Source organism: Larus michahellis, chromosome 4 (assembly GCF_964199755.1).
Source record: "Larus michahellis chromosome 4, bLarMic1.1, whole genome shotgun sequence".
In the NCBI taxonomy this organism is placed as follows: Eukaryota; Metazoa; Chordata; class Aves; order Charadriiformes; family Laridae; genus Larus; species Larus michahellis.
In genome coordinates, this window is record NC_133899.1 from 36,175,818 (window position 1) to 36,199,625 (window position 23,808).

The 23,808-nt window shown below is 43.9% G+C and overlaps 1 protein-coding gene across 16 annotated transcripts in view; it reads right to left on the minus strand.

Moving 5' to 3' along the window:
* The window catches only part of EVL (Enah/Vasp-like), a 161,952-nt gene that overhangs the window by 49,882 nt on the left and 88,262 nt on the right, over positions 1-23,808 (minus strand). For all 16 annotated transcript variants that reach the window (XM_074584008.1, XM_074584012.1, XM_074584002.1 and 13 more), the window contains one exon: positions 20,442-20,619. In XM_074584008.1, the coding sequence (XP_074440109.1) occupies positions 20,442-20,619 (178 nt within the window). The remainder of the gene's footprint in view (positions 1-20,441; positions 20,620-23,808) is intronic.

Consider the following 23,808-nt stretch of genomic DNA (forward strand, 5'->3'; position numbering starts at 1 on the left):
TAAAAACAGTGGAGGGCTGCATCCAGCTATTTTTTATTTTGAAGAAGTGATACGGAAAAACACAGACCAGCCATCCAAGGCAGGGCAGGGGTACTGCTGAGTGCCTTGTAAGCTCCATTGTTCACATGATGGCTTTACTTCCAGTGGGTACTTGGGCTGATGATGGCCCAGCTCAGCCCTTCCAGATGACCCTGCCGAACCAGCCAGACTGGTATTTCAAAAAAAAACAAACAAAAAAAAAACAACTTCGACCAACCCTGTGGATTGACTTCTGCAATCAGACAGTGTCCAAATGAGATGCTGGGAAAAGCCATCACCTAAATACCGACCCGGTGAACCCCAGTGCGACCAGGGACACCCTGTGGGACGAGCAACTTCCCAGGGAAGGAAGGGGACATCACCTCAAATCCATCACAAAACTTCAGGACTCCTGAGGCTGGTTTGCGTCCCTGCACACAAGCAGTAACAGGAGAAATGAACACAAGCCCCCCCGCCCCAGACCACAAACACCCAGGGGCAGGCAGATGGTGAAGAGCCCGCACCGGAGATGGCTTCATCCCTCGCCCACAGCTCATGTCACCCATCCGCCTGGCACAGCTACGTGAATCACACCTGTCCACAATCAAAGATTTGCTAAGCGAAACTTGAAGTACCAACACGATGGATTGTGCTTCTCAGTTTCAATGTTAAACACACCTTTGCAGGGAAGGGGTGGTACCTCTTGGAAGTTAAGAACGCGCCCATCCCAGGCGGTGAGTGAGCATGGCAGCGCCGGGCCCCACGGCAGTACCACACCAAAACCAGAAAAAGAGACACTCTTGTGAACGTCTCAGTCGGGTGGGGTGTCCTCTGCAACAATACATCCTTAGCTGGTGAGATGTGAAGAGTTTATTCACTCTCAGCCTATTTTAGCAAAGCAATTCTGAGGTCCAGGCGTGAAGATGTTTCTGAAGAGGAGGCTGGGCTGACGGTTTTCACTCCCCAGCAACCGACACCAGCTGGGGATGTATTTACTGTTTCCCATTTAGACCAAAGTAATAAAGTGTTCACATCGCAAATAGAGAGGAAATTGTAACATGTAGCATTAAACAATTGTAATAGAACCCTTTTAAACCCGGAGACATCGGGAGCACCAAATATTCATGTCTCCTGTAATAACATGATCTATTTTTAAAACATATTATTAGAGACATGGACTACTTTGTATCTTTGTGTTTAATAATTAGTTTGCAATTTTCACCATGTTTCAATACACAAATGCAAAGACACCTGCTGAACAGTTTTTGTCAACACTTGCTTGTTTTTGAAGTTTTTGAAATAAATCATCTTTTGCAATCTTGGCATGAACAATTCCGTAAAATCTTTTTTTTTTTTCCCCCATATATATAATTCCAGATACGTGCTGTGCCACACTGGAAGAGAATAATTATAATGGTTTTCTGCTCTGTATGTTTGGGCTTACCACCTCGGCATTCCTTTTCCTCAGCATGTGGTGAAGGCTCCCTGGCTACACTCCTCTCGCAAGCACTGGTGGCAGCAGCACACCTCCGCCCCAGACAATACAGAGAGCAAGGAGCGGAGACCAGGCAAGACCAATTCAGCAGAAGAAGTGAGCCATGGGATAGGTTTAAGACAGTTCTATTTTTAATCTATCATCTTAGCTGAGATGAAAAATTGCCAAAGCTGCCATGAATAACACCCCGAGGACGTTTTGGGGAACAGACTCCCAAAATTATGAAAAAGTAAAACATCGACATCTAGATCTTGTGCAGCGGCAGGTTCACAACAGTCTCTTAGTATCAGCAGCCAGAATAAAAAAAGCCCTGATCATGTTTATAAACCCTACGGTCGCATTTGGGGATGCGGGAACATTTTATTTCCTTTTCTGACTAGCACATTTCACTGGTGAGAGCTAACCTCTCACCGAAATACCATGAAGCCTATTTCGTACTATCAGCACACCCCATTACCCTCCAGCTGAACATTATTTTCACATTTTAATCATTCCTCTCGATGTGAAGTCCAGCAGCTGAAAAATCCACTTCCTTCCCTGAAATTTTATTTCCTTACTGAAGTATTTCACAAGGCAGGGGTTTCCTCAAAACACTTCCTCAGGAAACCCTCCTGCAGAAGAGAGGGCTGAACTGGGGTGGGGGGCACAGAGCAGGAGAGGGACCGGCACAGGCGGGTGTGGAAGGGCAGGGGGTTTCCCTGATCCCTGCTGCAGGGTCTGGGTGTGGGATGGTGCAGGATGCCACAAAGATGATGAGAGGGCTGGAGCACCTCTGCTATGAGACAGGCTGAGAGAGTTGGGGTTGTTCAGCCTGGAGAAGAGAAGGCTCCAGGGACACCTTACAGGCCATTCCAGTACTTAAAGTGGGGCTACAGGAAAGATGGGGAGGGACCCTTTATCAGGGAGTGTAGTGATAAGATGAGGAGTAACGGTTTCAAACTGAAGGAGGGTAGATTTAGATTGGATATTAGGAAGAAATTCTTTGCTGTGGGGGTGGTGAGACACTGGAACAGGTTGCCCAGGGAAGCTGTGGATGCCCCATCCCTGGAGGTGTTCAAGGCCAGGCTGGACGGGGCTTTGCGCAGCCTGGTCTAGCGGGAGGTGTCCCTGCCCATGGCAGGGGGTTGGAACTAGATGATATTTAAGGTCTTGTCCAACCTGAATCATTTTATGATTCTATGATGAGGACGGAGGGTGGCTGGGAGCAAGAGCCGGGCCCTGGGGCTGAGGAAACGAGCCCATGGGCTCTGGCTGATGAAGTGGGATGGGGGCGATGGGTCCATTCTGTGCCTGGAGGAGAGGTCTGATGCCTACAAAGCATCACTTGCATCTGGTACTTTGCAGCTCAATGCACTCAGTTAGTACTGGAACAGGTTGCCCAGAGTAGTTGTGTGGATGTCCCTCTGTAGGAAGTCTTCAAGGTCAGGTTGGATGGGGGTTTGAACAACCTAAGCTAGTGAAAGATCATAGAATCATAGTATCATTTAGGTTGAAAAAGACCCTTAAGATCATCAGCCCAACTGTAAACCTAGCATTGCCAAATCCACCACTAAATCATGTCCCTAAGCACCATGTCTACAGGCTTTTAAACACCTCTAGGGCTGGTGACTCAACCACTTCCCTGGGAAGCTTGTTCCAGTGCTTGATAACCCTGCCCAGGGCAGGGGGGTTGGACTAGATGACCTTCTAAGGTCCCTTCCCTCCCAAACCATTCTATGATTCTATCATTAAAATTGGTGTATGTTGGTATATTGGGTTGGTGGACCGCAGATTTTCAGGAACAAATTGACCAATGTTTTGCATGTTCCTGGCATGGGTGATCACCTTGCAGAGCACTGGGCAAGCCATCAGGGCCAAGAACTTGCTCCGACTGTCGAGGTCCACCCTGCCACTGTAGACCTGTGAGGTACTGGAGGGACAGCCCCGCTGGCTCACACCACCCCAGACCTGCTCTGCTCAGAGTAGGGACGACGGCTCTGGTGGCTCCTCATCCCTCATCAAGTCTCCTGAGCCACCACTGTGAGAGAGACGGCTCTGCCAAGGCACTGTCACACTGTCTGCACGCCGCAATTGGGGTGGTGGGGTGCGTCACGGGAATCAGGATCCACACCAACTGCTGCCAGAGTCATAGGAGATGAAGCACCATTCTCCGAGGGGACCCGGTAACACTAAGGATACGCATCCCTGCTCTGTCTTACCAGTTGCAAACTTTATTCCCTATTGAGTTAGAATGACCTTTAATTTCTTTGAAATACAAATCCCTGTGAATATGGTGCATTATTCGCATATACAGTGTGATATCTATTTTTATATCCGTTCCAAATGCAAAAGGATAATAACGTATGGCAGTGGGCACTTTCACCTGATAAGATTTCACTGCCATTCAACATAGAAACACATCAGAAAAGCTCCTAACTCTCATAACTGCTCTCTGTGTTTAATTCACAGGGGGGATGGCATAGGATCTTAATCTGACACGCAAATGAATATAAATCCTTAAATAACACTCTCTCCTCATAGTCATAACTGTAAACGGGCCCTCATCTTTACTACCCCAAAATAAAGATCTATTCTGACAAGACAAAGCCCTGCCAATAACTTCTGAAAGTCAGTTAATGAAAGACTTTAATGAAAGACAGTCCCACGACGAAGAGCTGCTTTCCTTAATCTCTGCAAGGCATTTCAAGCCCACAAGGTGCAGCTGTTAGCCCTCTTTCAGAGACAGTTTCAGGCCAAGGACTCCTGGCTATTAGATTGTTTACCCATATGACTAAGATTTTGGGGATTTCACGGAATCACCGAATGGTAGGGGTTGGAAGGGACCTTCAGAGATCATCTAAGTCCATTTCTGTATTTCCTTCTTTTCCCATGTACTATGAGCCATGTACGCTGAGCCCTGTAAAAATGCACCACATGGTTCCTAGCGGTTCCTGAAGCATCTCCTTTTAGGGGAACTGTACATGCTGTGAAAAAATACCACCCCAAAACTCCAGAGCTTCTCTTCTTTTTATGCTGTGCGCAAAGAAGCCAGTTCAGGCACTATGCTTCACCTTATCAACAGGTCAAATTTTAGATTTGCTCTTTTTAAAAAAAAAAAAAAAAAAAAAAAAGTAATGGATAACACGAACAGAACACTTAAGTAAAAGCACTGGAAGACCATTCTACCACTGACAGGGAGAAAAAAAGATAGATTTAAATTTACTTGGGCCAAGCACTTCTGTTGACAAACCCATCGCAGAGGACAAACCCTGGACAACTTGGGTCATGATGGCAAGAAGCTCCACAGAATATAGTTCATCCTTAAGCACTCTCATGTTAATAGGAACTTGCATGAGGGGGAAAACGCACTCCAGTTCAAAAAACAAAGGAAATTACAATTTAACTGTGACTTCTGTATGCACTGAGCTCTGCGAGAAGACTGAAATGTGGTGAGGAAAGCCCAGGAAAAAAATATTTCAAGATCTCTAACCAAGGTTAAACTGGAAAAAAACCAAAAGCACCGAATTTTAAAGCAAATATGAACAGAAAACAGAGGCATCCTCATCCCCTTTGCAGTGCTGCAAAACAAAGAAAATGAAACCCATAAATCAGCTGATTAGCACAACCGCTTATAAGGAATACAGGGGAAAACAACGCAAGCAGCCCCAAAAATAATGCCTAAAAATGATGTACTTGCCTCCATGCTGCACCCAGAAATAGGGAGGCCAGAGGCAGGGACAGCCCTGGGCAGTCACATCTGGGCACAGCATGGGCAAGGGCTACTGGCTCATACAGCTTTCTACTCTTTACATCCACGTTCCTCCTGATTTTACATACACATTTCCTTAACTTCATATTAGCAAATATTGCAAGTTTCTCCTCAAAACCACCAACGAAAAAAAAGGACGCTTTCAGAATCGTTTTATGTGATTAAAAAAAACCCAAAACACCCTACAATATCTGTTTCTCATGTCATATGAGAAAATATTGGTTTAATTTATGTAGTGTGAAAGCTGACAATATGTTTTCCAGTTTTGTTTAAATAGCTACTGTTCTCACGTTAGCCATAAGCGAATCTTAACGCTAAAAATAACACATAATAAAAATATTGTGAAATCCAGTAATTCAAGATACTGCTGACCAGGAATCATGACTGCATTACGGTTTCTAGTGAAGCAGTGCAAAAAGAATCTGAAGCTAAAATTTTGGTGTTTACTTTAAAAATTTAATTTAAAAACCATTTGTGAATTTGCACAGAAATTTATGGGGGGGGGGGTTATTCTGAATAAAAGCTATTCCTTTTCTTGTAAAAAAAATTTCAATTTTCATTTCAGCTTTTCACACAAAACAGTTCTTTTTAGTTGTTTTTTTTTTTCTTTTTAAATTTACCTTGAATTTGACCTTTAAAATAGAAACACAAAAGAACGCTTAGCTTGAATTTCTCTCCATGCTGAATCGGAAAGCTGGGGTTTTGTTATTGCCTTCAAGATGACCAAACATGGTATTTTACATTATGTGCATTTGAAAAGAAAAGTGAAACAAAAAGTAATTTTAGAATGATAAATACATACTTTATCTTCTCAGGAAGGTCAAGAAGTTCCATATTGATTTTAGTAGAATAAAAAGTGCAATCAGATGTAATACGTTTCTGGGACAAAGTTTTGGTTGCTGTTAAAAGAACCTTGAAAGCCCTTGAAAACCCAGCCTTGATAAAAGGGGGACCTAAGCACCTCATGGCCTGGTGTAGACCTCTTGGAGAGTTCCCCGGGCTTGATGCGCCTCAAGAACGCTCCAGAAGAAACACACAGTTTGTTTGCTGCTGTACCTGTAATTTAACTTCACAATTCGAAGAGAAACTAGAATAGAAGCCGTGGCAGTGAAACACGTGAGAAAACCTGCCTATAAAACAGACTTCGGAGGGGCGCAGACTCAGCCCCCACTGATGTGCTCAACACGCCACTGCTGACCTTTACAGCACGGCCAACGACACATCTCTGCGCTGTTGAGGCTTTTGCAATGGTTTCTCGAAGTAGCACCGTAAAAATAGTTTCCTTGTGTATTAAGGCTTGCTGACCAAACCCCTCGCCTCCAACTCGAACAGCTCCATTCAGTGGTCATCTGCCTACAGCTTTCTGCACCATTCGCAGCGTCACGGAAAAGAGGATTTAAAAATACGGCGCTGTTGAAAGATCTAACTGCAAAATAATGTGATCTAAGCCAAGAAATATATAGAGCACGACCCTAGTTGGGCAATCTCTGGACATGCCAGTAAACTCTGACAAGCAAAAAGAAGGCACCGGGGGAGGTGCACTCTCAGGCTGATGAGATAACGCAAAGCCCCCCAGGGGCAATCTCATCTGTAAGAAAATCATTGCAATAACAGTCAAAAAATGCAGTTACTCTGGGCTTACAGGAATGTTCCAGCAGATGGGGAAAAAAAAAAAAGGAATCAAATGCCAGCTCGCCTAAAGAGCGCTATATCTATGTTTATTGTTCAGGCTTTAGCCCTGAAGTCTAAATATTAAATTTAGAGCGACCAGAAAGGTCAGAGAGATGAGGAATGAAATAATCAGCAGAAAGCATGCAGCACGCTTCCCTTTGGATCCTCACCTTTGCTACACTTTTCAAACCTTTCTTCATTTCACAAACTAGGGGTAAATTCCTCATTTATCTCCAAGAGTCAGGAGGTTTGCTGCTGACTCTACGGGGACCAAGCTTTCTCCCAGTGCCTCCTGCCTCCACCGCAGATCCAGAAACCTGCCCACAGGCTTTGGCCACGTGTCTCCAGGGTGCTGCAGGGAGCAGCTCACACGCTGCCACTGCCCTTCGGCTCCCGGCATCTACCCACCTCTCCATCCCGGCCCAAGGGTGCCCCTCCAGTGGCATTTTGCATGCTAACTCTTTGCCAGCCTTTGCATTAGAGGTTCCACTCTTGCTGGTCATCAGCAGCACTCAGTGATTTGGCAGGCTCTGGAAGACACCCAAAGGCTTGTTTTGCTGAGTCAAAGCAGTTTCTTTCACATTTAGCAAGGATCCTGTCAGATTTTCTGGCAAAGCATCTTGAGAAGTGAAACTGAAATGTATTTATTTGAAAACAATGCACGGGAATCCAAGCACCCAGATCCAAATATGCAGAGTCATTTTTATTGTCGACGCCAGTACTGGTCGCCTATGGCATGCCAAAAAAACCCCAACCAAATATCCCGTAAACTGAAATGCCTTAGTTGTTATGGCAGTCATTGCAAAAGAAGCCAATTTAATGAACAAATAAATAAATATACTTCTTCCTGAATGACTGCATGTGACAGAGAAAAGGCAAAATAATCTACTGCTAACTAGAAACCAGCCCAAAGCGTGGTTCTGAAACATGCTTTCAGGGTATAAACACCACTTCAGATATTAAAAAAAAATCTCCCTTTTCAAAGTTGTGGTTGAACCAAATCACCAGAACTGAACATCCTCTTAATTTCAGGACAATCCGTATTCAAATGGGTTTCTGATCATATCCAACCTCCTGAACATCCTCCTGCTCCTGCCCACAGAGCACCCGCCTGGCACGGGGGCACCTGCAGTCCTGCCCGCGCGCTGCCACGCGGCAGGAAACGCACCATTACTTCACAAGAACGAGCAATTCACATTTAGCGAGTTCAAGCAGTCAAAAGAGGTGAGAATCTCAATGACTCGTGACCATGTGTATATTTTTAAAGGTGTGAAAAAGGCCAAGGTGCTCCTCAAGTCAACGCTGAATAATTTTCGTCCTCCTAGTGAACAGCCAAGTAGCATCATCAGAAATATGTACAAACAACACTGAATTACACATATCACCTTCTGCAAAGACACTGGCACACCATACGTTGACTTTTGTGTTGTAATGGCTACACCGACAGCACCGAGAGAAGCCACATGGCCAGCTACGTGTGCGTTTAAGCCTGCTCCTTCCCAGAATGACAGCCCTGGGCAGTGGTACCCTGGGAAGTTTACTACCAGGTTCTTCCTCTTGTAACCTTTAGCTTGGTATTGAGAGTCTGAATTTACCATCTGAAGTCTACAACCACTGAAGACAAGTGGTTGAGCAAACCTGGTGCAAGATCCTTACCTGCACTGGCCAGGAACGAGGAATTTGGAAATAATTAGCTTATCATAGCTAGCTGTGGGCTTGGAGGCACTTCTGAAAATACCAACAATACTCTCTAACGTTGATATGTCTCCCTCCCACCTCATTCATTCCTATCCTTCCCACTCCCTGGAGATGGGAGACAAAAGCAGTGAGTGGCAAGGCAAGAGGCTGAGCCTGCAGTTACTATAAACTCAGCACACCGAACAGAGGGCTCCCTCAGAGGGTATCAGTCCTACTGAACATGAAATATCACATCTCTGGCCCAGGTACCAGGAGTAGTTTCTAGCCAACATCTTCTAATCTGGCAGTCACAGGTGCTTTCCCAGAGGATTCAGAAGCGTTTGGTTAAACCACATGAATACCTGCACAGATACACTTGGGGTGTTCACTGCTTCAGGGATGAGTGAAGAAATGAAGCACTGTTTTGAAGACACAGAGGGGAAGAACGCTTCTTCACATGCCTAAGCCAGGCTAAAACTGCAGCTGTTGTGCATGTATTTGTGCCAGCGAAGGCCATGCTGGTGGAAGGCCATTGTCCACCATGCAATACTTGCATGCCAGCATCCAGTCCTGAATTTCCTGGGCACTAAACTGTGACCTCAGTGAGATTTTGGGGAGATTAAGAAGAGCACAAGATAAGATTCATGTAAGATTTGGTCAATATTGGAAAACTAGGCTCATTTAAACACTTGATTCTCTCCCTTAGCATAGAGGATAGACTTCTGTCAAAATAGAGCAAAACCAGTCCAGTAAGTAACTACTGTTATTTTCTTTCTGTTTAGAGAATGAAATAGGTTTACATTTCTCCCTTACACTGCTGTGCCCACGGTATCTACCTCTAATAGCACGCTGTATTGCACAGCCGAAGACGCTAACTCAGTTTTTCAGGCGCCGCACTAACCACCAGAGGGAGACCCTGGAAACCAGCAGTGTAAGAAAACGGAATTAAAAGCAATGTTTTCTACAGAGCACTCCGGAATACTAATCAAGACCAACAAATAAAGCAATCCATGCAAATCAGATCGATGGTGATTGCTTTGCAGGGTCTGGCTATTTTATCAGCAGAATTGGAGCAGATTTTTAAATGCACCTTCAAGACCTGAATCACGCTGCCATCTCCTCAGCTGTGCAGCTGAGCACATACAGGTACAAAGGCTTCATGAACTGAAATCACCTCTTCATAGATTGCTTCCTTCCTGAACTGCAGGGCGACCCGAGATGGTTCTATTCGATCCCGGTCGCGGTTCGCTCCCTGCTGTGTCGCAGGGACCGTGCAGCTTGTCGAGCCACCAGCCAGCATCACGGGACAACATCCACACTCATCACCTCTAGGTGACCCGCCCTCGCCCCATGGAGTGGAAAGGAAACTATACAATTATTGTAGACCAGATGCCTAGCATTTACATGGCTGAAATTCAGTTAAATGAATCACATTTTCAGCTCTATTGCTTCATTAGGATCAACTGGAGAAATTACAACAGCCGTTGCCATAAGGGTCTGAGGTTCTGCTTGCAGAATCCCACACAACCTAGAGCTTTCGGGTCCTGACTTGGTGAAAAATAAGATGCTGGATGACTGCATGGAGTCATCTAAGAAGGCAATTAATAGACTTTGTGCGAGCTCCCCGGGGATTACCAGCCAGCAGCAGAAGCTGCTCTACATGCTTTGCCGGCTGCAGCATATGGCAATTCCCCCAGTGGCTGGAATTAAGCAGTAGACTTTCCCCTCGGCTGAGGCTGCTGCCGGAGAGGGCTGCAGAGCCTTGCTCGACCTCCTCACCTGCACCACCGACTGTCCCCGCTCACTTCCTTGGTCTTAAACACCATTTCGACCAGGAACACATCTTCAGTGCATGTTGTTCACGCAGTGAACTGTGGCACATCATGAAAGCCGAGTTTAAAAACAAAATTCGAAACACTATCAATTTTATTTTGAGGGCGTTTGAAAAATCCTCTCAGCCCAGCAACTGACTTCTATCTATATACGTGTGAATTTCTTCCCCGGTTCACTTCTGCTATAAAATCCAAAAATTTGCACGTACAGAGACCACCTGTTTGCAGAGCTCAGGCGGTCAGAGCAGTGATAATCTGGTGTGCACAGCTCATAGGAGCACACACATACGGACACACACAACACACGTGTATTCCTGCGAGCTCTCACCAACCGTCCCAAGGGAAATCTGTGGAGCATCACTAAAAATACAGCTTATGCACATTAGCTTCCGGGGCCCTAATTTATTATTATTAAACTAGAGGTTTGATAACTCTTGTATTTAGTAATTAATTGTAGCATAATTAGAAATAATTAATCTATTAATTAGAATGTGTGGGAGAGGATCATAGCAAAGTTGTCATGAAGCAGAGAAGGGTTCTTAGCAGCGATCCTTTACAGTCAGTGATGAAAAAGAGAGGAAAAATAGGCTGAATTTTGCTTAGAGGTGCCCGGTTGAGACACCTAAAACATGTAACCAGCTGTCTCAGGAGCGTCTGTTGCTGTTCCCCGGTCACACAGACAGCCCAGCTCGGGCACACACCCCTGTACTACAGATTCCTACGTTTCTACTCCTGTTCACAGGAGGATGGTGGTCACACAATTATTACGTGTTTGGAGTGGGATCACAGCTAAGGGAGTCTAGGAATTACTGTGTAGAGACAAACTATTGTAAGGTCTGGCTCTTAGCTGGGAATCCAGAAAGTCTACTAAATAAAAAATAAGAACAAAGTTTCTTGCCAGCTCAGCAATAACTAAACGTTTGTGGACCTCATCTCAAGTTAATCACTGATATAAATCAGCTAGTACCCAACAATTAGCATAGGCTACCCATGAATAGTATAAAATAAGTAATGGGGGGGTGGGGGGAGGAGGCCTAACACTAGAATTAAACATCATCATTATCAGAAGGCACCATTTCTCACAAGACCGTTCAAAACACCTAAAACACCTATTCCTGTGTTAAGTCTGTTTGGATATTTATTAATGCTGTAGAAAGCTGGAGATGTCACTTTCTGTACAATCTTTGTAGTTTCTATAAAGTTTCTATAGAACTAAGGAAGTTTCTATAGTTTACTTTTCCAAAAATAAATAACATTTGGAGGAGGACAGCACCATCGTGAAAATGAACTGTTTTGGCTGATTCGGGTTAGGATTTCCTATCAGTACTCATCACTCTTTGCAAATCTGGATGCGTGTAGCTACCATTGCAGCACACTGCCTGGTCGTTTTTTTCTTTTAGGAATGACGGCATCCCTTACAGTATTTAAAATAGTTTATTTATTTTCAACATTCTTTCTCCTCTTCTCTTCCAGAGAGAAAAATTTCACAGAATGTTCTGTTCAACGTATTCCATGACATCCTATATTATGAGCTATACCAATACATTTGGCTTTAAAAATAGCGTGAATCAATCGAAAGAGCGGGGTGAGATGTCAGTGTATGTACAGAAGCAAACAGAGCATTGTTCTGTGTGGAATTACAGCACCTCGTAACTCATAGAGGGCCTGAAAACAAAGACAAACTGCCCTAAGAACGCAATTCTTGTTCCGACACAGGTGAAGTCATGTTATTTTAGAGACTCCCCCAGGACACCAAATATCAAAGCACTTTAAGAATGACAGAAAACGAACACAAAATGGAAAGAAGGTTTGTTAAGTAAACCAAATCTCTTCCAAGCAGCAATTTCTCTTTCACTGAAAGAAATCAGATGCCCAATCAATAAATAAATGTCCCATAGACTATTACTGTTGAGCAAAACAAAATGCACTGAGAGTCAACATGCCAAAGGCAGGCATTGGAAAAGGCAAAGAGAAAAATACTCTCCTCATCACAAAAAAACATTTTCTCTTCCTATGCTTCAGATTTTTGTAGAGCTGTGGACTCCACAGATTACTGCACTCTTAAAATTGTGATAATTACTTTTTTCCTAAGCTAATATACTCTTCTGCCACTAATTGCTGTCTCGTGAAAAAGCCACACTGCATCTCCTACCACTGAGCTCCGAGAGCTATGCCAGTCTGCACCAGTTTCGGAAAAAAACAAGGGTTTGAGGGCCATGGTGCTAGGGAATCTCGCTAGCAGAAGTCTCCGCTCTCAACGTGTGTGAGTCTCTCTCAAACCTCTCGACAATTTTCTCCCCGCACAGGTTCCTTCCTGAAGTGGTCTCCATTTAGTGCAGAAGAATTCAGTGCAGCAAAAAACACCAGCGAGAGACTCAAGAGCCGTTACATTTGTTATGCTCTTCAAAGGAACACAGGCACCTTTTGTAGTTCCAGACGTGCGACAGCGGCTCCGGCGCTGCCGCTGCTCTAAGCAGGGATATAATAGAGTCCTGCCGAAAAGTGGCTAAGACGCGTACAAGCAAGATGCCATGGAGTTTTATTAGCATAACACTGGGAGAGCACTTCACTGCCCTGGAAAACTTTCTGCCATGGATCCCTACCATCTGGGGGATTGAAAAACTGAATTTAAAAAAAAAAAAAATTATGCCTACTTGCATAGAGCGGAATAATGAAATAACGGTTTGATACTTCCTGACAGATGATTAATAGCAATGATATTTACAGTTCTAACACTGAAAGGAGTCTGTAATCCCAGTTTATCTATCCACAAGTGAAGCAATTCACCTCCTGTGCTCCTGTCAGCTGGAGTCAAGCTAATACAAAGATTAACCGGTTTTACTCACTGCTGCTTCTGACTGGGCCAACTTCTTCCAGTTCTGGTTTTAAACATGTTTCTCTTAACGTGAACTCAGCTTACGAAGTGCATGCAGGTTCTTAGAAATGTCATATATCCATCTCAGGAAATGCCGGTTACCCTGAGAAGAGGGCACCCGGGCAGTTTTAGGGGCAGGGGAAGGTTGCAAGGCAAGTTGACATCGCAATTCCAGGAGGAGAAGCATTGGTTGGTTTGGAAACGCGGGCAGTGGGCTTGTAGGAGGACTGTTATAAGGAAGAGCCTTGGGAGGAACACGCAATGAGTGCTACTATGCCTGAGCTGATGTTTTTCAGCTGCGGTGGCAAGGGACTCCTGCCCTTGAAGGGTCAGGCAGAGACGGGCACTGGCTGGGGACTACCTTTCACTGCTCGCTCAGGAAAATAAACTCACTCCTAGTTTGCTGGGTAACAGCTCCTCTCTGTCCAGTTCGCAAAGGAAGGAATTTTTTCCCGTGGTGAGCAATATACTAAAAGATGATTTGTAAGTCAGGTGGATTTTTCTGGAGCAGTTCCAGAGATAAAGCAACGCAGCAGATGAAAGGAAAAAAGCTCATTATCTTACCTGAATTTTCCCTCCCTCTTCATTGACTTAACAAAGCACAGCAAGTGAGATCAGAAACTGCCCTAGCTGCAGAGCTAAATGATGAAGTTTATACTGAAACCAAAGTAGGCATGAGGATGGAAAAATTGTGAAACTTCTTTCTCCAGACCTTTCTCTGGTGTTTTTATAAGATGTCACTTGGGAAAGATTTATTCTCCTGGGAAAGCTTTGTTTTCTAAGGAAGCAAATTTTTTTTGTATTTTTAACAAGCACCCAATTAACCATTGTCTGTGGCCTGCTATTTTGGCTAGCACTAGGTGTCTGGACTCACGGATCATATTGACACTAGTAAGTTCAAAAGTTTGTTACTTACAAGTTTTCTATGCCTACATTATAAATAGGAACAACTTCTGGGATGATTTGGCTAAAAGAGCTGCAGCAGAATGGCATGCTTACGGTCCTGCAGTGCTCACACAATAGGAGGCTGGACAGGTCTTTAAATGTTATTAGCACACTTAAAAGCACACCGTGCACAGAATACACCATCTTAGCGGTTTATAGTCTGCACCAACACACCTGATAGCGTGGGAAACGAGTCTGCAGCGCAGTATGTGAAGTGCCTCGCATGGGGCAGGGATCTCTTTACCCCAGCACGGTTTTGGAACCAGCTGGCTGCAAGTGGGCATTGTGTTCTGTGGTGGGTCCCCTCCATTATTGGTGAGTTATTCTATGTATTATGCAGTACCGTAATGAAGATGCAGCCTTTTGTCTTCCCACACTGTGTCCTCTGTGGTGCTGGGAAGTCTTGGGGCGATATTATCAAATAAAACAGTCACTGCATTGTAGAAGATGAATGCAGCCAACTGGCTTCCCTCGCAGTTACACTTTAGTGCCACTGAAATAGCGAGAGACGTGGGACTAGTTGGAAAAAGTCTAATGAAAAAATAAACTGGATATAACATTACAAAATTCTATTTAAAAAAAAAAAAAATTGTGTAGGCTTTCATCTGAAATCCTGCGCGCCCTAATCTTCACACAGATCCTGCACTGATGGAAACTTTGCCAATACTTAGGGCATCTAACTAGGAGAGAGAATGTACGCTATATACGGCCAGTTTATCGGCTGTTTGATGAATCAATGCTTTATCCTTCTATTTCTCCCCTTATTTTGGTGGGCTCAAAGTGCTTTTCAAGGAACTTCCTCCCTGCAACACAGAAATGCAGTCACTTCTGAACGAGGATAAGAGCAGAGTGACTGAAGGAATGGAAAAAGATCTCAAACTCCAAACAACTTCATCAAAGACACCTTATGGGAAAGTGGGGCTGGAGAAATACGTGTCAAATAATCCACAGTGGTGGAAAAGAAAAGCCAGCAGATCTGCTAATCAGAAGAAGAGGAGGGTAGGTTTAGATTAGGCGTTAGGAAGAAGTTCTTTACAGAGGGTGGTGAGACACTGGAACAGGTTGCCCAGAGAGGTGGTGGAGACCCCATCCCTGGAGACATTCAAGGCCAGGCTGGATGAGGCTCTGAGCAACCTCATCTAGTTGAAGACGTCCCTGCTTACTGCAGGGGGGTTGGATTAGATGGCCTTTAAAGGTCCCTTCCAACCCAACACATTCTATTGATTCTATGAGTGAGGAGCAATCCTTCTGACTGCCAAAACGTCCTCCCTGCAGAATTAAAGCTGGGTCTGTGAAGCTCTGAGAAGGAAGGGACAGGGCTGAACTCTGCACCACTGTGACCCACACGTCTGTATCGTGTGGTCTTTAAGCCAGTTACACTCAGAACAAGAAAATGGCTTTCTTACAAGCTCTCCTCCAACTTCTCCCTTCTTAGTCAGATAAGGCAGCTGACCTCTTTAACTATGACTAACTCTGCAACGTGGCCCTCTGCATAAGGCTTTCCAGCACATGGTGTTTATGTTTAGAAATATTATTTTCTTGCATTGTAAGTCAACAATAGCTACCCAGGTCCCTAGGGCAAAGACATCAAAAGAAATGCAAAAATATGTTATATTCACTATGTCATAGGCAGCATTTACCAATAGGCTGCATACATCAGACTCTCAGTTTTTCTCCAAAAGGTACCAAGTCTTTAAGCCAGGGAAACCCAAGATGCCCTGAGAGCTGGTCACGCCAAGCCACAAAGCCGAGCTGATGCTTCCTTCTGCAGCATGAAAACATGCAGGTGCTGTCAGGCACCAGCAGGGATGCGAGGACAGTGTCTGAAGGGAGCAAATAAGAAGGAAAGAAATGAAGCCATTCCTTTGCCTGTCCGTAGCGATGTGGGGAGCAAGAAAGGAGAGAAAAGAGTCCCATTCCCTCTTGCAGGGAAGTGTAACCAGTCACTGGGAGAAGCGCTGAGCGTACAGGCTCCGTTAAGCCCTGCAGAAAGAATCACCTTTTATCTTCATCATGGGCACCACTGCTTTTCCCACAAAATTATGCCAGGGAAGAACTTGCCCGTTTTAGCTTACTGATATCCTCACCTTATGTCCTGCTCCAATAACCGTGCCGTGCTGCCACAGGTCATTGCATTTGTTAAATCTAAGAGGATGTAAGCCCCGAAGAAGACAAACCGTGTCTGCTTACCAAACATCAAACAGCCTGTGGGCAAGATCTGTGCAAAATGCTTTTCCCGCAGTATCCCTGGGCAAGAAGGGGTAATGCTCTGTCCCCAGTGAAACCTGGCTGCAGGTGACAAGGTAAGCTGGTGATACTCCTTGCGTCAGGTAACTTATGCCAGTAAAAGGTCTGGCTTCACAAAGTGGATACCCACGAAAGAAAAACAATTTAATGGGAAGTCATTTGTCATCCTAATGGTCTTACTAAATGGCACCATTAAAGAACCGTAAGCAAGAGACTGGTAATGAGCAAGTCAATGTTATCATTTGCTCTCATTTTGCAGGCTGGCTCAGGACCAACTCTTCAGATTTTATTGTAAAGGAGAAGAGATTCAAGAGACTTACACGGAAATCAAAGTACTTAGGCTTATAAACAAGCTGGCAGGTAAACAACTGTGATTCAGTGAGGCAACTGTCAACCTCTAAAGGAAGGATGATACACATTTGTATTATTACTTTCTTTTTAGGCTTATTTTATCTCATTTCAGATTGCTCCTAACGTGATCATTAGCGTCCTTACAAAGCACAAGGCTGAGTACATGTTCAGCTCCTGCACTGCACGGCTCGCTTTACCCCAGCCCGAGGATGCGCTCCCCCTGCAGCACTGGGAATCGGGTCACGCAGAAGACGGCCGGCCCTCCCCGTGGGTAAGACTGCGTTCATCCACTGCAGAAATACCACTAGGCAGCAAGTCTAAACTATGAGTTTTCTCCCAACTTTCCCAAACTTTGGGATGTCAGGCTCCTGGGAGGAATCCCTCCCCAGGGATGATCTTGGCACGCAACCCAGGTTAACACAGGCTGGATGTGGGACCTGATTCAGCCCATTTAACCATAGGCATTTAATGAAGCACTTTGTCTAGTTCCCCATGTAATCAGCACAAGATCAGCGCCTGCGGTGAATGATCTCGGGTAACGTAGTCTCGTCAAGAAGGGGGACAGTACAGTAATTCTCAACACTAGTTCATAACTGTATATTCATTTGAAGTGACTCATCCATTTGAAAGTCAGCACCGCCTAAAAATATTTTCAACTCCCCAAAACACGGACTGCTATCATTTTTTTTTAACTAATTCAGCTTAATACACCATTCAAAAACCCACACCATTGCTTTGCGACTTAGACTAGTTATTTTCCCAAATGTTACAGTACCCTGACTCCACGCCTGCTGAAGAGATAGGATGCAGTCTCAGATTCTCTGCTGTAGTCTCCCACGATTAATTTTAGTCTATGCGAGTGGGCGGTAGAACGAAGGTAGAAGCAGTCATGGAAGCCTGAATCTGTATCCAACTATGGGAAGATGAGCAGTACCTAAACACAATAATGTCTCAGCAGGGAATATATGAAACAAGTAAACATTAGAAATAGCACATCCCAAGTCGTGCGCGTAGCATATCCCCTACTGCAGAGCTAGCAGATAGACAGGGTATTCTGTACTGTCAATGTGCCAGAGGGAACCTCTGTTTAACTCTCCGCTTTTGGTTAAGGATTTTATTAGTGCGTGAGCAGTTCTGTGCATACAAATGCACTCCTTAAAGCTGTCACCCATCTGCATAAGCACATAAGCAACTTTAGTACGTGGATGCATAGATATAACAAATACATTTTTTTTTCCTAATGATTTTTCCATCTGATATAGCAAACCCTAATGCAGCACACAGGCAGCAGAATGGATGGAGTACGCAGGCAGTGGCTGTGCCTGGAAAGATGTATGGATATGTGTGTTTATGTGAATTACTATTTGCATTAACTCATGCCCACAAAAGCTTACACGCTATAAGCCTAGAAGAGCAGAGCTGAATAAACATTTTATACCTTATATCCATTATTTACTTTTGCTGTCAACTTGCATGCTGAGATCATGACAACAACTGGGAAATTTATGATGATATAAAAGTCCTCAATATAATCTGTTATCAATTTGTAGCTGATATAATTTTAAAGAGAAATATTTATAGAAATACATTTTGTAATTAAAAAAATAATTTTGATAAAAATGAGTATTTTGGGAATTTGTTTCACAGACTCAGAGGGTTTTTTTAAAAGAACACAAATGCCGAAATTCCCTTTAAACTAAATTTCAGTTTTTGACAAGGTCAGCTGTAAAGAATGGGACAACTGGCGATCTTTGAAACTTCTAACACTTTATGTATGAGAGAAAAGGAGTTGTTGAAGACTGAATGTTTACCAAACCGTTTTGTTTTTTCTAGAAAAGGAAGTAGGAAACTTTTTCATCTGTGACCCAATTCATGTGTCTCTATGTGACAACTACAAACTTTAAATGCAAATTCTTCGGCATGGGCTGTATCTCATGTCTGTAAAACATCTAACACACTTTGGCGTGCTAAGTAAATGAATAAAAGAATACCCCCCAAAATGCAAATTATTGTTTGCTGTATATTCATAAACTTCTCAGAAATTCAATAGGCTTTTCAAGTACTCAAAAATACCTGTTGTTCTTTGCTAGGAGTAGCTAACACAACTAAGGTATTCACGTTGAGATAGTTTCTTTCATTTTAGCCTAAGAGCAATAAATTCTCATCTTGAGACTCATGTTTCCACAAGGCACCTCCCTGGAACAACCTCAAAACCCTGAAAAACCCCCACTCCCTTTGACAGGAACAGGCAGATGGGAAAAAAAAAACTCCAAACTTAAGGGCTTTCAGAAGAAAGGCAGACTCATCATAGACATTAAACAAATCACTACATCAAGACCATAGTCAAAGTATCCAAATCTAGGAGTCTCATCTGGTGATCTAAAAGGGTTGAGCACACAGGAGCAGCCAAAGAGCTCTGTACTCTTCAGACTCGCACGCGTTTAGGGTTGGTGAGTGTTGGCCACGTTTCTTCCTGAAGTCTCCTGCTGCGGCACAACTAGAGCTTCAACTTCAAGCTGAAGAAGGCAGAACTAAATACGGCTCAGAAGTTAAGACCTTTCTTGATTTTTGATGACTTTTGCATTTGTCAGCTTAATAGGATGAATGGAAATAGCAGAAGAAAATACAAGAACTTTTATATTAAAAATACACCTTTTAGTAAGACATATTTGTGTACTGAAGGTTGTCAGGAGACAACCTCGCTCTAGAGAGCTGCCGTCCATCACCAGTGAATGCTGCAGCAAAATCTGGATGGCAGCAAGAGATGTAAACCTTGACTCACTGTGTTTTTGAAAGGAAAATAAGGCTGTGCTGTGTACTTTGCAGGAAAAAAAGACACCACACAAAGATTGCTTTTTGTTCCCAGCCCAGGAGCTGCAGAGAGTTCATAGCTGTGTAACTGAGGGCAGCACTTCATCCAGATACCGCAGACCAGAAACTGGTTTCCACTGAGAAACCAGGACTTTATTTTGGGCCCTCGTCAAGCTAGAGCAATGACAATTTCACAGAACAGTAAACTTCACCACAAACTTCAACGGCAGTCAATATAGTACTTAGGAACAACATCAGTCAACATCCAGAGTACAAGCCTTCGTGTTTTACCTTAAGAAATAACCGAGACACCACACGCTCCTTTCTAAAGCCAGCCCACAAGAGCCAACGGCTGTAGCTGACACCCAACATGCTGGAAATACCAGCTATAATATCTACCTTATAAAATGTTGCCAATTTTACTCTAGCTTCTGTTTATTTAAAATTATATTCTGCCACCTTAGATGTAACACAACGGATACACAGATCCACACGAATCTGTGGGACCACCTGCCTGCTGAGGCGTTCCCAAATAACCATTGATTTCCTATCGTGAGTGAAAAATTAGAAGGCAGGTGAATAAAACCTGAAAACATGTACCATTCGTACCACTGCAGATGCTGATCTAAAGGCTGTCTATCAGAGACCAACTTTTTTTATTATAACCGTGTTCCATAACGGCATACTATCCAACACAACTGCACCAGGTGATTGATAACAAGCATTGGAAAATATCACGGATTAATAAAGAGTGTAGTGCTCCTAATTTACCTCCATCTTGTGAGTTCATGATATTGAGAGCGAACAGCATTGCATTGGAGAACGTGGTGGCCTCTTCTTTGCTTGCAAAATTCAAGCCGTAGACCTGCCGTGCATCGCGCCATTGATGAAAGGTAGGTGTTGCTTGATTGTACTTCAGTCCTTTCACAATTGAGTAATTAATCACTACCTGTGATTTGAAAGAGAGGGGTGAAGATTAAAAATAGTTCTGTTTACAGTGGGGGAAAAAAACCCAACGCTTCAGTAAAGCTGAATTAAATTTTTAGAGGCAATTCACATGGCAGCTCCTACGAGGCTGTACGGGAAGGCAGCGGGTGTTTCGATGACAGAAGACCCACATCTGGGGGTGAGATTTACAGCGGTTCAATTCAGCCTCGGGGACTCACAAGCTCATTTTGCAAAATCTATGACCTGCTCATGCTTTCTACAGCACCTCCGCAGGATACAGCTGTGCAGATCCTGCAGACAGATGTCAGGAGCCAGTGCCAGCAGCTGTTGCCATCTTTTGGGGGATGATCATACACAATTGTCAGAAAAAGAGCCAGACAGAGCTCTTGGCACTAACCCTGCCCTACAGCTTATAAATGTTCGACTTGTTGCATCCGCTCTGCTTTTTTCCTCCCATGCGCCTGATCACCACCAGCTTCTTATGTTGAGAGAGTTTTTCTCAAGAATCAGATAGGCAATGACAAAACCAGACAACCAAATACTTCCTCTCCCACCTCCTCCCTTTGCTGTACGCCCTATAATTTCCAGGTAAGGGGTGACTGCAGCAGAAGGGCATTTCTGTATGGTTTGATGTAATCTGCTAAATACAATTGCCCTGTTTATCCTTGGGCAGGGCACACGGGATGCCCACCTACACAGTACACCTGGGATCCGACCAGAAACCTCCAATGCTAAAAGCATACGCTGCAGTAGCTCAAGGCGGAGAGGCAGGAGTGTCCGCTGCACCGCTCATGAATCAGAAGGACCCATGGCAGAGACAGCACCCCGAGATCCCCACCCATGGGCTGACAACGGCACTCGGTTGTGGTACAAATTTCAGAAACAAAATGCCAACAGAAGGGATGATAATTATTCTCATAAACAGGCACGGTGCAGTTGAAAATAAAGAAGGAATAGGAAATGGAGGCTCCCTCTTCATCAACCCACACAGGTTGGGGGGCAGAAGGGAGCCAGGGACAGAGAAACTTAAAATTATGAGCAAGGAAAGACTGAAGTTCATTATTCAAACCCGAAATCTGGGTTTTAATATTGGAGATCGTCTGTACAAAATGGCATTATTTTGGCTGGAGTTTTATCAAGAGCCAGAACAATCGCACAATTTCTGGTCCTTGTTGAAAGCAAATCAACGGAAATCCTCCATCAAATTATTTTGCAGGGCTCATCTGTAAATTAGGTGAGCTGGACATGGGTACACAGGAGTAGGAAGAGGGACCTGGGTGCACGCTGTGTGGGATCTCACGCTCAGGGCGAGTCTTACCACCCTGGACTTGCTAAGATGGGAGCAACAACAGAAGACAAGGGAAAAGAGAGTCAGTACCTACTACAAGCTGTACGCAGTATTTATTGTTACAGGTGGATCCCCCACACCAGAAAACCTACCCAAACATCTTTTTTTCAGTCTGATTAACCAGTACTTTGGAAAGTTTTCTGTTAGTACTACTATTGGAGATAAAAACCTCCAGCATATTTAATTATATTAACAATATTTTTGTTAGACGACTGACAATTCGTCTCAGTTATAAAAGCAGAGTTTTACAACTAATTTCAAAGATGAATGACTCCTACCTCTGAGTTTTGACTTTTCAGTGGATTGACAATTTAAACTGGGAGAAAAACATTAGATGAGCACCTAATACATAAGGAGCAAATTGTTTTTCACACATTCCTGTTTTTGAAGGATGACATTGTCTTATTGATATAGCTAGTTAACAGCTGTCTGATAACTATACTATATTAACACATAAAAAATATAGAAACCAGCAAAGAAGCCACTACACCAATAGATAATTACAGATCTACTTTATTCCTACAATGCGTATTACTTACCTGAGCCAGCATTAAGCAGTGACATAGCAAATAGTCTTTGAATACTTGGTCTAGCTTAAGGCATAAATTATCCTGACGGTTGTTGAACATAGATATCTGGTCCAAGCGTTCTGCTCCAACCAATATCTTTATTAAGTTTCCATGTAGACGCACTGGGCAGTGATCAGACCTACACTGCTTTTTTTGCCACATTTCATAGAGAGGGTCCTGACCCGTGATCCAAAAGGAGATGCAGTGTGACCTATGTTTGGTACACGGGCTCCCAGGAGTTGGTCCCCTGAAAATGGGAACTACAACACCAGCATGCTGTGCAGGAAGCCACCGACACCAACCACAACGATGTGGAAACCACGTTGCTCCAGTCGCAGCAAAGCCATGAACTCACTTCTACAGCCAACAGCTTAGACAGCCCTTTTCTCTTAAAAAATGGTGACACCACCCCCATTCCACCACTGAGCATTGGGAGAGCCTGTACCAATGCTGCTCGCACTCAAGAGGTCTCTGGAGCATCGAGGGGACTCATGCCTGGATTACTAACCCAACAGGTTTAACACGTACCAATTTGTAAGTTTTCCAAGCACTTCTGAGTAGCTTAACCAAGGGAAGGCACAGCTGGTATCTTCAAGGAAATGTTTAGAAAGACTGTGAGCTTCTACCAGGCTTTGCAAAGCGAGTACTTCTCACCTACTAAAAGAATCTTCTGCTTCAAAGGACACCACCATTAAAGTCCAAAGACTTTAGAGGGTGCAGTGCAGTTGTATAACGAAAGACACAAATTGTAAAAACCTATGCCAAAAAATCATTTCATAGAAGTCAGGTAAACTGTTCAAAATTTGCCTTCCAAGAGCACTCACTCAAAGAGCTCAATCTGCTCCGTTCTGACGGTTTGATCCCTTCAGTCAAATAAAGACAGAATTTGAGTGTTGACCTTCAGTGATCATCAGGATGCTGACACGCGTAATACCTTGTCTTCAAACTCAAAACAGAGAGTTTAAAACTGGGAAATGAAACATAAAATAGCCTGAGTTTCATTTTATCTCCTTTGGGTAACGTTTCTAGAAAACAGAAAAAAGAAGACAGGTTCTCCTGCTGTTTTTAAGAATGAGTGCACACAGGTATCCGGTACAGATGGTGTTGAGACTCTGCAAGGCACATGATGACAACTAAGTGCTTCAGAGCAGCAATTAAAAGAAAGAAGGTCCCCCTGTTTGGAACATAGGGGGTTTTTTACAGGTGCTTCTAAGGGATCTTTACTCTAAAGCTTTGTGTGTCAGTAAGACAGCATCTGCCATGCTAAGCAGAC